This window comes from Ostrinia nubilalis, chromosome 8, assembly GCF_963855985.1.
Source record: "Ostrinia nubilalis chromosome 8, ilOstNubi1.1, whole genome shotgun sequence".
NCBI classification, from domain to species: domain Eukaryota; kingdom Metazoa; phylum Arthropoda; class Insecta; order Lepidoptera; family Crambidae; genus Ostrinia; species Ostrinia nubilalis.
Window position 1 is genome coordinate 8,999,185 of NC_087095.1, and position 14,331 is coordinate 9,013,515.

General features: G+C 33.0%; 2 protein-coding genes across 9 annotated transcripts in view; one reads left to right on the forward strand and one right to left on the reverse strand.

The window, feature by feature from the left end:
* Positions 1-3,672: 3,672 nt before the first annotated feature.
* The window catches only part of LOC135073887 (uncharacterized), a 52,107-nt gene continuing 41,448 nt past the window's right edge, over positions 3,673-14,331 (forward strand). The window contains exons 1-7 of one of the 6 annotated variants that reach the window (XM_063968124.1): positions 3,673-3,747; positions 4,110-4,287; positions 4,928-5,122; positions 5,642-5,752; positions 7,409-7,520; positions 8,584-8,701; positions 9,116-9,251. In XM_063968124.1, the coding sequence (XP_063824194.1) occupies positions 4,119-4,287; positions 4,928-5,122; positions 5,642-5,752; positions 7,409-7,520; positions 8,584-8,701; positions 9,116-9,251 (841 nt within the window). In that variant the 5' untranslated portion in view covers positions 3,673-3,747; positions 4,110-4,118. The other 5 variants (XM_063968128.1, XM_063968127.1, XM_063968123.1 and 2 more) reach the window with 5 other exon arrangements.
* LOC135073900 (uncharacterized) lies at positions 9,673-12,981 on the reverse strand. 3 transcript variants are annotated; one of them, XM_063968148.1, is made up of 4 exons: positions 12,841-12,981; positions 11,635-11,811; positions 11,128-11,312; positions 9,673-10,795 (listed from the first exon to the last, which is right to left on the reverse strand). In XM_063968148.1, exons 1-4 carry the CDS (start codon positions 12,894-12,896, stop codon positions 10,611-10,613), a joined length of 603 nt encoding a protein of 200 aa, XP_063824218.1. In that variant the 5' UTR covers positions 12,897-12,981; the 3' UTR covers positions 9,673-10,610. The 3 variants fall into 3 exon arrangements, with proteins under 3 accessions (XP_063824218.1, XP_063824219.1, XP_063824220.1); XM_063968149.1 differs by lacking the exon at positions 12,841-12,981 and adding an exon at positions 12,567-12,821; XM_063968150.1 differs by lacking the exon at positions 12,841-12,981 and adding an exon at positions 12,056-12,164.

Consider the following 14,331-nt stretch of genomic DNA (forward strand, 5'->3'; position numbering starts at 1 on the left):
TCGCTGGAAAACTAAACAAAGTATCGTATATTTTTTATTTAAAATTAATCAGTAATCGGAATAAGTGAATACTTAAAATAATATCGATTAAATTTACAAATTATAGTCTATGACTCACAGGTTACAGCACTGATGTGTCAGAGACAAGTCATAGACAATATGGAGATAACACATGATTTTAAACGTCAAGTCAATTTGACAAGTTTCACAAATTTTCATCGTCCACGTATTTTGCTAAAATAATTTGTTTCAAAGATTGATTTCAAACTTGTATAAACGTGAAAATAAAGTTGGTTTCATGGGCTTGTTAAATATTGTGTATGATATTATGAACACGTAAGTGATTTTGGTGTAATTGTGTATGAAAGTGTTTGTTTACATCTCTGCTGGATTCTAAAAAATCAAGGTATATGTCGCGCAGCGGGATAAGGAGTTGAGGCGTTCAACAATGCAAGACAAAGGTTGTTTTTGTATCGGTATTCGCTGGCCACACAGCTGACACAGCACAGCATGCTGACGTCCTGGCAAAATGTGATTGTAATTTCGAAATGCCTTCGCTTAAACGTTTTTTTTGTATAGCCTGACCAGGAACATAAAAACCCTGGCATAGAGGCGCTTCAATTGCATTTGATAGTGCAACACTGGGTACAGTCGTACCTGTATTAAATTAATAGGCTAACTTTATGTATCAGGATTCAGGAGGTTCTATATTGGCTCACATAAAATTCTAAATCCTATTCTTTGTCTTACTACCGATTTGTGTTCATAATAATCTCTCTTCATAATTTTATTTTTCATACTTTTTTTATTCATACATTTTTATTACTACCATCGGAGCTCATAACAGTTAGTAATCATAATTTTTTTATCAATACTGTTACTACCAAGAACCATTTAAAATACATAATTTTTATTTTCAGATCTTATTTCTTCATAACATTCATTGATCATATTGTTTTAATTAATAATGTTGTTACTAAGAACATACTTCAACTCATAATGTTGTTGTTCAGAATAATTTACTTTATAACAGACATACTCGTATCTTTAAAAAAATCATATATAATTTAATAGAGTAGATAAGCATGCAGAGCATGCAGCATGAAAGCAAGCATGCAGCATGCATTGGTATCTCCTCGTCTCCGGCGCTGCGGGATGTGCAGCCCTTCCGCCCTTGCGTAACGAGGCTCAGGCACCCACGCTTGCTTCCGCAGCTTCGGCTTTTTGGACCGCCATCGGCGCCTTCGGCGCCTCGGCGACCAGCCTCAGCCGCTCCAGCTCGCCCGGGCGCATGAGCCTCGTTACAGCGGGCGAGGGCTGCCCTCCCTCCACGCCTCCGGCTTTTAAATTACACTCTAGGGGTAGGGCAGACAAGACTACGTGGAGTCGGTTTTGCAGCGATTCGTTTCTGTCACGTTAGTTTTGTGGCACAAAATATTGCCTGTTTTGGACCATTTCAAATTAATTTAATATTAAAATACGATTTAATACGAATATAGACATTATGATTTTCAATAATATGGATAAATACACTTATGAGTAATAAATTTATGAAAACATATATTAGGATACATCACATTTATGAATATTATAGTTATTTATTCGAATGATTATGAGTTTTGATCATTAGTATAGAAAAATATATGAAAACAAATATTAGTAAAAACTAAGTGTATGATTAGTTATATTATGAATATCAATTATTATGTTTTTAAATATGTAGGTTTTAAAGTTTTTATGAAGAATGATCATTATGGTATCAAATTGTATGAGAAATATTTTCGGACCTCCAATGATAGGAATTGAAAAGTTATGTAAGAAAATGCGCTACCGATTCAGGATTATAGGCTTATTTAATATTTTCATAAATTAACAAAAACGTATTATATTAAAGGTAAACTGGTTTAAATAAATTAAATGAAACCATCAATCGAGCAAGTAGGATTTTATTATTATTCATCAATAATCAAATTCTGAACTTGAATATTCAACTACAATGTCTGCTCATGAACGCTTCAAACTCGGTACTTCTTTCCCAATTCCATAAAATTCAACACTTACAAAGTGACAAAAAACTTTAAAATAGGTAGTTGAAACAAACCACAGCTAATTTTCATAGTTGACTGTACTATACGATAAACATGTCAGTCAATTTGACAACCTTTGTCGGAAACATTATTCAATAAAAATATTGTCCGAACCCTTAGTATTTCTCTTCGACAAATACTTTAACACATTGTGAACCACTTTTCTTCCACGACTATAAAAAGATTTTAGCAATTTAATTCACAAAATCAATTGCGCACATTTAAAATAAAGTTTGTTTACACTTTGACAACAATAGACTGACATGCAAGGTGACATGTAAATGAAGTTTCCAGTTACTGTTGCCATTAAAAGAAATTAGTACCATTAATTTTCCGCAACATGGCGAGGGTTTTTATGTTCCTGGTCAGGCTATATGTAGTATTAGTATATAGTATAGGTGTACCAGAATCTCATGGCAAACAAAAATATTGGAAAAGTGTGTTTTTCATATGGCAATTGTCTATGGTTTAATTGACACCTGTCAAAGAAAATTATGAAATCTGTCAGCCGCTGCAAAATTTTTGTAATCTCTTCTTGACTATTTGTTATTTTTGTGAAAAAGTCGAAAAAGTTCAAGCAAGGCATATTGTTTTCAATGTGAATTGTAAAATAAGGCATAATTCAAAGTCGATCTTTGATTCTAAAGCACGTCGTCGAGTTGACAGTAAGTTGGACTGAAATGTTTTGATACATTTAGTTTATTACCCAACTGTGTCAGAAGGAGGGTTGTGTTTTTTTATATTATTCTTACTTAATAGCTGCTTTATCGGGGTTTTCAGGTATATCTCACAAATTGGTGCAGATGTTATGACCATGTAAAGAAAATTGAAAAAGATTTCATAAAGCAAGATTGAATAATGGAGAAGTTTCCAATTTTTTTCTTTGAAATAAACTTGAAATAAATATAAGTAGAACTAATAATAATTGTGAAATAATCATGAAAATATCTCTACAAATAAATAAGTTACAGGGCCCTAAAGTTGCGCATAACTATTCACGCCATTTTGATCGGTGTATTCACACAGTCATTCGGAGTACAAACAGTAAATCACCCCTGATCCAGCCAGTTCACTTTTTTAAAATCTAGCAGTTTTTAATTTTTCAGCTAGGGTCACTCAAGATTCTTTGTTAGTAAAATTTTGTAACCTTTTTTTTAAATATCCCAGACCTGGCCATATACAAAAAGAACGGCACCGCCTATGTTTCAGTTCCACGCGAAAATATGTAGGCAATTTAAATAATTAATTTCTCAGACATTTCTTTTCTCACAGACGATTTATTTAATTTCCAAGACCCTTTCCTATGTTAAAAACCTGATGTATTATAACAACATTCTTCATACACATACCTACCTAAAATGTATATTCGTACTTCATGTTCATTAATATTAGTCATAAAAGTAAAAAATTAAACAGTATCAAGATCGTTTATTCCAATTTCCCCAGTATTGCTCTCAACAAAGTTTATTTTCCCTATTTGCCATGAGATTCTGGTACACCTATAGTAGTAGTTCCATGAAATTATAATATCTCTGCTATTTATTTTTTTCTAAAATAGTTATATGTCAATGTCAATGTCATTGTCACATCTGTGAGGTCCCTTGGATCGGTGTAGAGCAGCGAGATACTTGTATTTATTTATAATATTTATTTACCAAAGGTGATTGTCTTGTATTCGTTTATTTGTACAAAGGTATCCTGTAATTTCTGAAAATATTTGTGTCTGGTTTATTTCATCAAGAAAAGTCTCAAAACTAATCAGGTGAAGGCTATCGGATACTGTATGCATTTATGTATTTTGTGTTCAGTTGTATTAGAATGGACAAGATTACCTTGTATAGGTTCGATCTAACAACCAAACTGCGCTGACTCAGTTCTATTTATACAAGTTACAAGCGCATACGATGCAGTTTCACGTCTGTGCTAATAATTCCTTTAGATGAAAATAAGGTGTGGTGTGAGTCATCAACAGTGCTCGGGAATTCGGGAAGGTTCCTAATTTTGGTTCGTTTTTCTCAGTAGTAAAGAAAAATGGCAGACCCTGTTGAAGAAAAGGTGGTAATGACGCCGAAATGTAAAACAGAAACGTCCACCATCCTTGTGGTCGAAAGGAAGGCAGTCGAAGCTGAGGCCAGCGATAAAACCCATGTTGCTGGCGGTGACCACACGGGACTAATTATAAATAAGGAAAAAGTTTATGGTAACTATGATTTATAAGTTAATCAAATGCATTTATTATGTTTATTATAGAATTAGAACCTACACAAATACATTTATATAGTCAAGGACGGCCTTATCAGTTGACCATGTTTATTTGAAATTCAGTATTATATTCTGGATGTTAACCTAAAATGAATGTTTAATATTGATTAAAAGTTGAAAGCTTAACCAAGTCTTGTTAGATTTTGAATGTTTAAAGTAACTAGATATTATTATATTGAATATAAATAAAATATAGTTCTACTTTAGTTGTATACTGTTTTACTGAATAATAATTAGCTTAATGTGACTTATGATCAGATAAAAAATAATAATTTGATCATTAATGCCAAAGATTACCTCTTACAAAGTTACTATCAAATAGGCTCTATGTAACATTATTAATGAAGCAGATAATATTCATGTATGTGTATGACTAATTACAGGACAATGGCATTGTCTCAGCTTTATCTGTAATTGAACTCATTAAGCATTAATTGAGAGTTCAATCTTCAGCCTTGTATTTCTTGTACTTGTGTTCTATGTAGATTTACAGTTTCTCTTTAATATGGAAATCAATTATGAAGATTTTAGACTAGAGTTCTTACTTTTCTTAAACTTATTGTATGTTGTATTTACAGAAAATGGAGTCACAGAACCTTGCCATGCTCAATTGGAATTTTGGGTGTACCTCGTATCTGTAGCCAATGGATCACACACCAGAGAAGCGCGGGCCCTCAGATTCTGGTTCAAACCACAAACACCCCCTAGTGAAAGATCCCATGAAGCCCAAGCCTTTTTCCGAGAGCTTGTGAGCCCACAAGACTTCCCTAAAGGTATGTGTAGTTTTGAATTCATATTTTTGGAAACAATACATCTCACTCTAAATTGACAAACTTATAAAGAGTAAATAAAACATAATCAGTACAATGTTTTATAAGGCATCTGTTTTCAACCAAATTAGAAAGTATGCTACACCATTATTATGAAGTATGGAGCATATAAATGAGCATAATGTTAATGGTCGGCCGTTTGGTGTAGTGGTTCAGAACGGACTACTATGCCGAGAGGTCCCGGGTTCGATTCCCGGCCGGGCAGAAATTGAAATGATGAATTTTAATTTCTGTGACGGGTCTGGGTGTGACTATGTATAATATTTATGTATTTAAAAAAAAAAGTATATAAGTAGTATATCCGTTAAGCTAGCACCCATAACACAAGCATTAAGTTGCTTACTTTGGGGCTAGCTGGCGCTGTGTGAAATTGTCCAAAGATTTAGATTTATTGTCCAAATTGTCCAAAGATTTAATGTTAATGGAAACATTATTAATGTCAAAATATTATCTTGTTTTCAGATTACGTTGGATTTATAAAGAAGATCATGAAATTGATGCAGCATAAATACCACCAACTGAAAATCCTGGAAATAGAGCTAAGACAAGAGGGCAGGAGAACACCACCACCTGGTTGGTATTATATTTATTCCTTATCAGCCTTTTTTCATCTGGCCATATAAAAAACCACTTGATTTGGGAGATTCTAAACTTTCATGTTTTATCTAAATGCTGTTTCTCAGTTGTATTTGTCTTGAAAGCAGTCTCAACTCAATGTAGGCACTTAAGTCTTAAAATACTGGTTTTCATCAATGAATCAATTTTTGCCAGAATTCAGTGCAAGTCAAATCTAGAAATTTTAAAAATAAGTCAGACAAATATTATGAGATTTTTATTTAAATGCTATAAGTAGGTACAGTATTATAAATAATTAAAATAAATATTAAATGCCTATATTTTATATTAGAAACCCATTATTTTGTGTAATTTAATATTTTATTTACTGTTTATACATATTATTACTAATTTATTGTATAGATATGTATTTATTAATTCTATCGTACAGAAACCAATGGCGTAGTTACGAGTAAGGGTGTCGTATACAACTATTGTAATGGGTGTATGTATTTTATTATATTGTAGTGCATGTCCGTTTTATTCTAATCAGTATGTTATTCTTATTTATGTTTAACAGTCTATCTCTCACAACTCTTAACTAGGATTTCTTGAAGTGTGCCTTGTATTTCGTAACAACTTTATATTTCCATTTTGTAGACTAGAATGTGTGGGATGTGTAACAAATATTTTGAACTGGCCTCTGAGGAAGTGTTCATTCATGTAGATTTAGATTTGCAAAACAAATATTGTCTGTCATTACTTCCTGTTTTTTATTTTTGGATCTATAAATCGCTGTGTCATTTCGGCATCTTGCTTTATGCGAAACGAATCTAGATCCGAAAATATGGAAACGACTTAGTATAGGGAGTAGCCCTGAAAAGAAAAATTAAATGTGTAGTAGATTACTATCAGTACAATATTCAGTTTAGATCTTTAGCACCAGAACATTTAGCTCTATCAAATAACTTTACTAATAAATCTATCTAATATCATTTCTTTACAATCATTTAGTGCTAGAAACTTTATTTCTGCAAATATAGTTTAGTACAAGATAACTTTACGTATTGTTTGAAGTAGAGTAGAAGTATCATTAGTAAAGTAAAATAATAATCTCACCAAAGGAGATTGGGTCATACTTACTTACTCCATTTTGAATTGGGTTTTAGTATTTTAGAACAAGTAAAAAGTAAATAAAGTAAACTTATAGTATTATATTATTACTTATAACTTTTGTAACTTCTTATGACTATATTTCTTTAAAGTAGTTGTAGTAGTAATAAAAAGTAAACTGAATTTCTACTTTTAACTGATTGTTCCATGTAGAACCAATCTTGTGAATATAAACACATACATTTATTATTTAAAGGTTGGTCACTGTTACCAAGAATACAATAAATCCCAGAACACAAGGTGAAACGCATCTGCAACGAAACTGCAACTTCTAGTTACTTTTGAGTTGCATCTAAGTTTCTGCCATAGCGTCCGTTGAGAGACCACACATTGCAACGCGTTTCAAACCGGTTTCAAACTGGTCGCGTCATGTGTGGTCTCTCAACAGAATCTATGACAGAAACTTAGATGCAACTCAAAAGTAACTAGAAGTTGCAGTTGCGTTTCACCGTGTGTTCTAGGCCTAAATGGTATGTTTAAACATAATTGTTTTGATTGCAGCTTTTATTGAAGATAGTGCCGCAAGCCAGACTCCAATAATATCTGAACAAAGAGTTTTGGACATGATAGAGAACGCTTATCCCAACCCCTTGACTGTTGAAGACTTCGTGTCGTAAGTACCTTTTTACAGATCATAGCTTAGGTTTGAATATTTTATTGAGTCTGAATCAAATGTTGAGCAAAGTTTCTTACACGGGTCATTGTCGGGAAATTAAAGACGACCACCGCTTACACCAAGCTAAACACTGGATTGCATCTTATAACAGACGACGGACATCAGATTATACATTTTGGTTTCTAAATAAGCCATATTACAACGACATACGTCGTCACAGTGTCGTCTGCACAGTTATAATTATTAGTAGAGATGAAACGGATATCCGGTAACTATCCGGTAGGCCGGATATCCGGCCTTAATTTATTATCCGGCCGGATACCGGATAGTAACTCACTATCGATATTTAAACACTACGACAATTTCCTATAATAAAATGAAATACAATCTTTGAGGTAAATATCAATAAAATGGCTTATAATAATGACGGCTTTTATTTAAAGTCCAAAAAGTTACAAAAAAAAGCCATATTAAGGCCTTTCAAAAAACTATTTTCTTTTTCTGGGCTATTCACTATAATGACGAATACATATAAATAGTAAATATCTTTTAATGTCGAAATATTGCCAATTAAAATAGGCGATCTTTTTTTCACTGATGGTCTGATAACATGATGCAGTTCAATCAGATTACGCAGTAAGTAAAATTATTTAATTTTCGCTATTCAATCACACACTCACGATGGCAGCCGTAATCGCCCGAATTGATCTGCCCTCTAGACAAGTGGCAAAATCTAACATTCTATTCGGACGGATTCGATTTCGACATGTCTAGTCTACTAGACCCATTGATCGCGTTCGAAGCACCTGCTGTGCGGCGCTAAACTCGTCACAACATGCAATGAGACAATGGGCCAACTATCCGGCCGCCGGATATCCGGCTATCCGGCCTAGCAGCTCGCCGGATATCCGGCCAAACAACTATCCGTTTCATCTCTAATTATTAGCTACGATTTTCAAAACAAAAATATAAATTGATAAACTGTCGACTGAACAATAAAGTTTTATCTATCCCTTGACGACGATTGCTCAGAAAGGAGATTATAATAAATATGTTTTAGCGCGGGAAAATGGTCCAAGGCGGACATCAAAGATGCACTGGAGTCATTGGAGGAAAAGGGCCTAACGCGCACCATGTCCGAAGGATTGTATATCCGTCAACATAGTGTCGACACGCAGGTAATATTCTTTTATAACTTTAGGTTATAATATAGACATAGTTATGGCATTTGGTTCTGAGAGATAAAAGTGGGATACCCACCATCAGAAATTCCCTAGGTAAACTATGATAATGGCTACTCGTTAAGTATTTTAAAATGTATAGTTATGCTAAAATAGGTTTTGCGCGCGCCAGAAGTTCATCTGTCATACATATAAATTCTTGTAGCTGCTATCAAAATAACTTTTAATTATGTAAGCAAGGATTGGTTCCTCACAAAACAATACATTCATTTTGTTTATCATCTTGAGACACAACGTGTGTTCTCCAAAGCTGTCAAGAATGACGCCAGGATTTCTTTGGTTTTCTGGATGCTCATAAAGTCCATCTCTCATACACTATTCCACATACACTGAGCTAATATCGTTTGTTAGGTGGTGAAACAAATGCCAACGTTGTGTTCGTCACGGCAACCCAGCATAGCCGTGGTCACGGCTCTGTACTGCGAGAAACAAGCTGTAGACGCCATGATGGACAACCAAGAGACGTATGTGCGCTACACTACTGTGGGTAAGTCCTTGCCAACTTGATATTGTACCAGTAAAAAGGAGAATAATTGTGTTCAGCTCTACAAGACTGTTATTAAGTTACGTAGCCGGATATATCGAACTAATATCAACTGCTAAAACCACTAACAATTGAACCTCAAAAAAATTTTTGCATAGGACCCCAAAACACCAACTTTTGGACCATAAGATTAGATGTAATTAGATGTAGTAATAAACCTAAATACTTTTCATAAAACTTGTTACTGTCGGTCATAGTCTTGCATCTCATAATTTAAATGAATGACATCAAATAGTTGATAAATTTTGGGTTATACTTATATTAGACACCTTGTATGCCTCCTAAATTATTTTACATTGGCTAGTAAGATTTTAGTTGATTGTAATTTCAAAGGAAAACGATACACAAAATAATACACACAGGGTAATATTTTAAATATCGTGTTGTGTTTATTACTTATTAACTTTAACAATACGCATCTCTATGATTAAAAACGAACCTACGTTCTTAATTTATAAGTTTTATAAAGGCATGATAATATAATAATAAGACAAGATTTGTAGTATCACAAGACTCAAATTCATTATGGCAAAACCTACAACTGTTCTTTTTATCTCATCATTCATTAGGAAGATAAAACAACCACTTGTATTCGTAAGAAAGATTAACAATTTAATGTATAGGGACTAAATTTTACAGCAACAAATGCAATAGTTCATTTAAATGCTTTTCTACTTGGAATCTACTAACTAATCACTTCAGTTTTATCTTTTAGCACTATGATAAGGCAACAAAAGCAATAAACTGCTTTAACTAATACAACATCGTCATAACACTTAATAAAAGTACATGGATATCATTTAAATACTATAAATGGACAACAATTTTTAATACTTATATTACATAGGCATTAAAATACTGAAAATTAAATAAATAATAATAAATTATGGTCTGGTGGGAAAAAATGTTAACATTTTTGACTAATGTTTACACTTTTTCAACATTATTAATGGATGTATCTGATCATCCAGTCAAACCAATTATAATGACTTGTAGCTCAAAAAGCGATAGCTACACTGTTTACTTATACATATTTTAAGAATTAATTATGTGTATTGTAGACTAACATTACAAGAACAAGTATATTCTTTTATCAGTTATCAGAATATTAGCTTAACAATTATAAAAAGTAACTAAACATTTCTTGTGCAAAGCTGTACTATACCAATGTTATTTTTATTGTGCATTTTACATCAGGGTCATCATTACTAACCATAAACTACTGCATAAATCTCTAAATTAATATAATAATTTAATTCATACAATTCTGATGTCACTTACATTATTAATGAATAATCTTCATTATGATAATTCAAAATGCAATTGATGTATTTTCTGGACATCACCATCTATGGTCAAGAATCTAATATCACTGAGATTATGTTTCAAAAAAAGTTGCTTCATGAGTACCGAGTTAAAAGACACATCCAGAAAAGGATTGATGTCTTCAGAAATCCTTATAGTTATTTGAACATCAAACCTCGGACCTGTAAGTAAAAAATATTTTCTTTTTGGATTAATGATATTACCAATAGTTAAAAAAATGGGGTGATTTACATAGTCTTAATTATGTAGATTCAGAACACAGAGTTACAAGATATTAAACATTACTTAGCTCTTTACAACTAACTCTTTACTTTTAAAAAATTTGGAAGGCTTCCTTAACATCTCAATTTATAAAAAAAACAGCCTTTGACCTACTTTTTGACCTACCATTCACAAAATAATCATAAAAATCTGTCAAGATATTTGTCAAAACCTATTTTACATACATACAACATAAAACTGCAGTACTCACTCATAATATACTGCGACTTACCTTCAATTATTTCTGAAGGAGTTATCGCTCCAATTCCTGAGCCAGGGTCGTCAGGTATAATATTTTGTTGACCATTGTATATTATTTTAGTAGCAAATTGGTCATTAGAAATTGAAGTCTCCAATTGAAAGGCTATATTCAAGTAATCTGGTCGATCCTGTCCTGTTACTAAGTTTATGGTGAATCTGTAAAATATTAACAAGAATAATTAATACAGTGCGGTGTTAAAGTATGAAATAGCTGTCTCTATTTTTCCAACAAACATTTTGAATTTTTTAAGAAACCCCAAATCTTAGTTGTATGAAATTTTGTGGGTAGATTAAGACAACATTAAACCATCTAATACACAAAGAAAAAACTAGAGAATAACCTGAAAAAATATATTCATATTTTTAGGTATAAAATATTACATTCTTAATCATCTCTTTTTACTACTAAACATTTTGAGCACACTAACTATTAGTCATGCATTTCTACTCCACATAAAGCGATTAACAAAATACTTACAATCTTGGGTCACTTGTTAGGGTGCCAGCAATTTTAATTCTGTCATTTCTTTGAAGTATCCTTGGTAACAGAAACATGATTTCGTTTTGGTTGACTGGTACTGGCCACGGTGGAGCTCTCTGGCTATCTCCGTTTAATTGTGTGCCGTACTCTTCATTCGCCTGCTCTCTAGAATATCTAACAACCAAATAACATTTATAAATACTTCACAGCGTAATTTATTTATCAAACGCCTTACGGTTCGATCGCATGTTATCACTTTGTGTTTGTTAATAATTATAATTTACGATAAATGGTTCAAGAAAGCTTATCTCGTTAGGTTATTTTTAGTTGGTTTAAACATTGAATCCCACACCGTTGAAACTATTCTTACATTAGTCACAGTTTTGTTTTTCATAACGATCGCATCATAAGTACATACTGCTGCAAATAGGACATCTTACAGTGTTTTGTTTTTATTAAATTTAATTACAATTAGAGAAGTCGGCGTAAAATAGAGTTTTTCACAATCTGATTTGACAATTATTTTATTTTTTTTACAACAATCGACAAAGAATTTGACATTGACATTAGACAGAGATAAAAACATGCTCAGACTGCAACCAACTTCACAGTAGACTTGAGTCAGAGTAGAGCGCAATTTTCTCTTCTCACTTCTCACGATACTTTTGTTATATTACCAAGTTACCAAACACATAAAAAATCTACTTATTAGCACGGAAGTTAAAGGTTAAGTTATTGGGTTAAATGAAGACATTGGTTACCTACTTAGAAAAACTAGGGTTACTTACTCTACCCAGAATAAGTAATAAAGCATTTTCACAATATTTTGGCCCTTTTTACATCTGTACCAAAGTTAGTCAAGTTTCTTATTAAAAACTGTTAAACTAATCACTATATTAATAACTGAACAAAAAATGAACATTTCATACCCAAGTATGCAATCCCAACAAGATTTTAACATCTTCAATTATTTCGAGACACTAACCGCAAGTTTACACGTCAAACTGACTAATAACATTGGCGAGTCGTCTCGGATAACTGTCCTACCTACATCTAAGATCTAGAAGTTCGTAAAGAATGACGCAATCATGAAAACAAACACGACCACTGCACACACCTTGGGATTAATGGTTAGTATACGTCACGGCACGTAGTCGCGCTTGGAGATTTCACTCGGCACTGTGGATTGGATTGGCAACCTACCTTGTCCTATAGCGACCACGCGCCGTAGGAGTACGAAGGCTTGTTTGAACTGACATGCTAATAAAGCACCCAAACGTGTTCTCGTAGAATGCACCTGTTTATACACGTTACTTTTTGTATTAATATTTTATAGACTTCTGATCGGAAGCGGAACCAACTGTACAATGTAACTATTACAAATTTGCTACAGCACTTGGTATTTATGTATTGCATTGCTGACGTACCTACTTAATTGCCAATTAAAGAGATACTCGTAATACCACAGTATATTATGATGGTAATACTTGAGTCCCCCCTCGAATGCCTACAATGCGAGATACATTAAATTTATTATTAGGTACTTACTTAGTTACCATCGCATTTGTTAATGGAAGCCATACAAGATATTTAAATGTTTTTAAAATATTTACTTACCTCTTTTATTATCTACACTAATATTATAAAGAGGAAAACTTTGTTTGTTGTTTGGTTATAATGAATAGGCTCAACAACTACTGGACCGTTTTTAAAAATTCTTTCACCATTCGAAAGCTACATTATCCACGAGTAACATAGGGTAAATTTTATTTTGGAAAAAAATAGGCGGGTCCACTATAGGCTATAATAATGTAGTCCACGTGGGCGAAGCCGCGAGCGGAAAGCTAGTGTTTTAATATTATCACAGAGTAATAATATTTATCAATTTTTTTTTTAGAGTAAGTAACTAGGTAACTACTGATTGTAGTGCGACCATTGGGAAGGTATCTTAAACAAATTATGTCCTAACGAGTATCAGTGTGACTTGATAGTTTTTTTATCCCAATCATTATGGGTGGATTCGACCAAACAAGACTAAATATTAATCTCAGAATAAATCGTCAGTTTTGACACATTTCCATACTGAAACTGTCAATGTTCCAGTTATATCAGGAGTTATTCTCGGATAAAAGTTTGGTCGAATCGGGCCTAAAAGTGTTACCTACCCATTTGGCTGGGACCTTAGCTGGGACTCGTTGGGAACAAGCGATTTTAAGTTATTAAAATTTAAATCTACATACATGTATAACTTTTTTACTACGCTTCACAACCACTTTAATGATAATTAAGTAATACTTTAATATGACAATTTAGACCAGTTAACCCAAATGTAGTAATTGACCCCCGACGCGCCTGTCTATATGTATACTGAAAATAGCATTCTAATAATATTGGGGGTTCATCGGATAATGTAATGTGGGGGGTACCACCCAAAGCCGAAAAAAAAAAACACATACGAGTAACATTGGTTTTTACCAAAGAGCATAAAAGAGTAAGAGACGGCACTCCATAGATATTTTTTGAGCTCACGCACACATATGCATTTTAGAGAACGACCCGCAAATCTTTACCAACCGCACAAACTACGGGCGGAGCTACCAACATAATGCCTTATTTTCTGACAGTATTAGTGACGTTCGTAATAACTTATCGATTATCGATACTTTGCTAGGGTTGTAATTGCATATCGATATC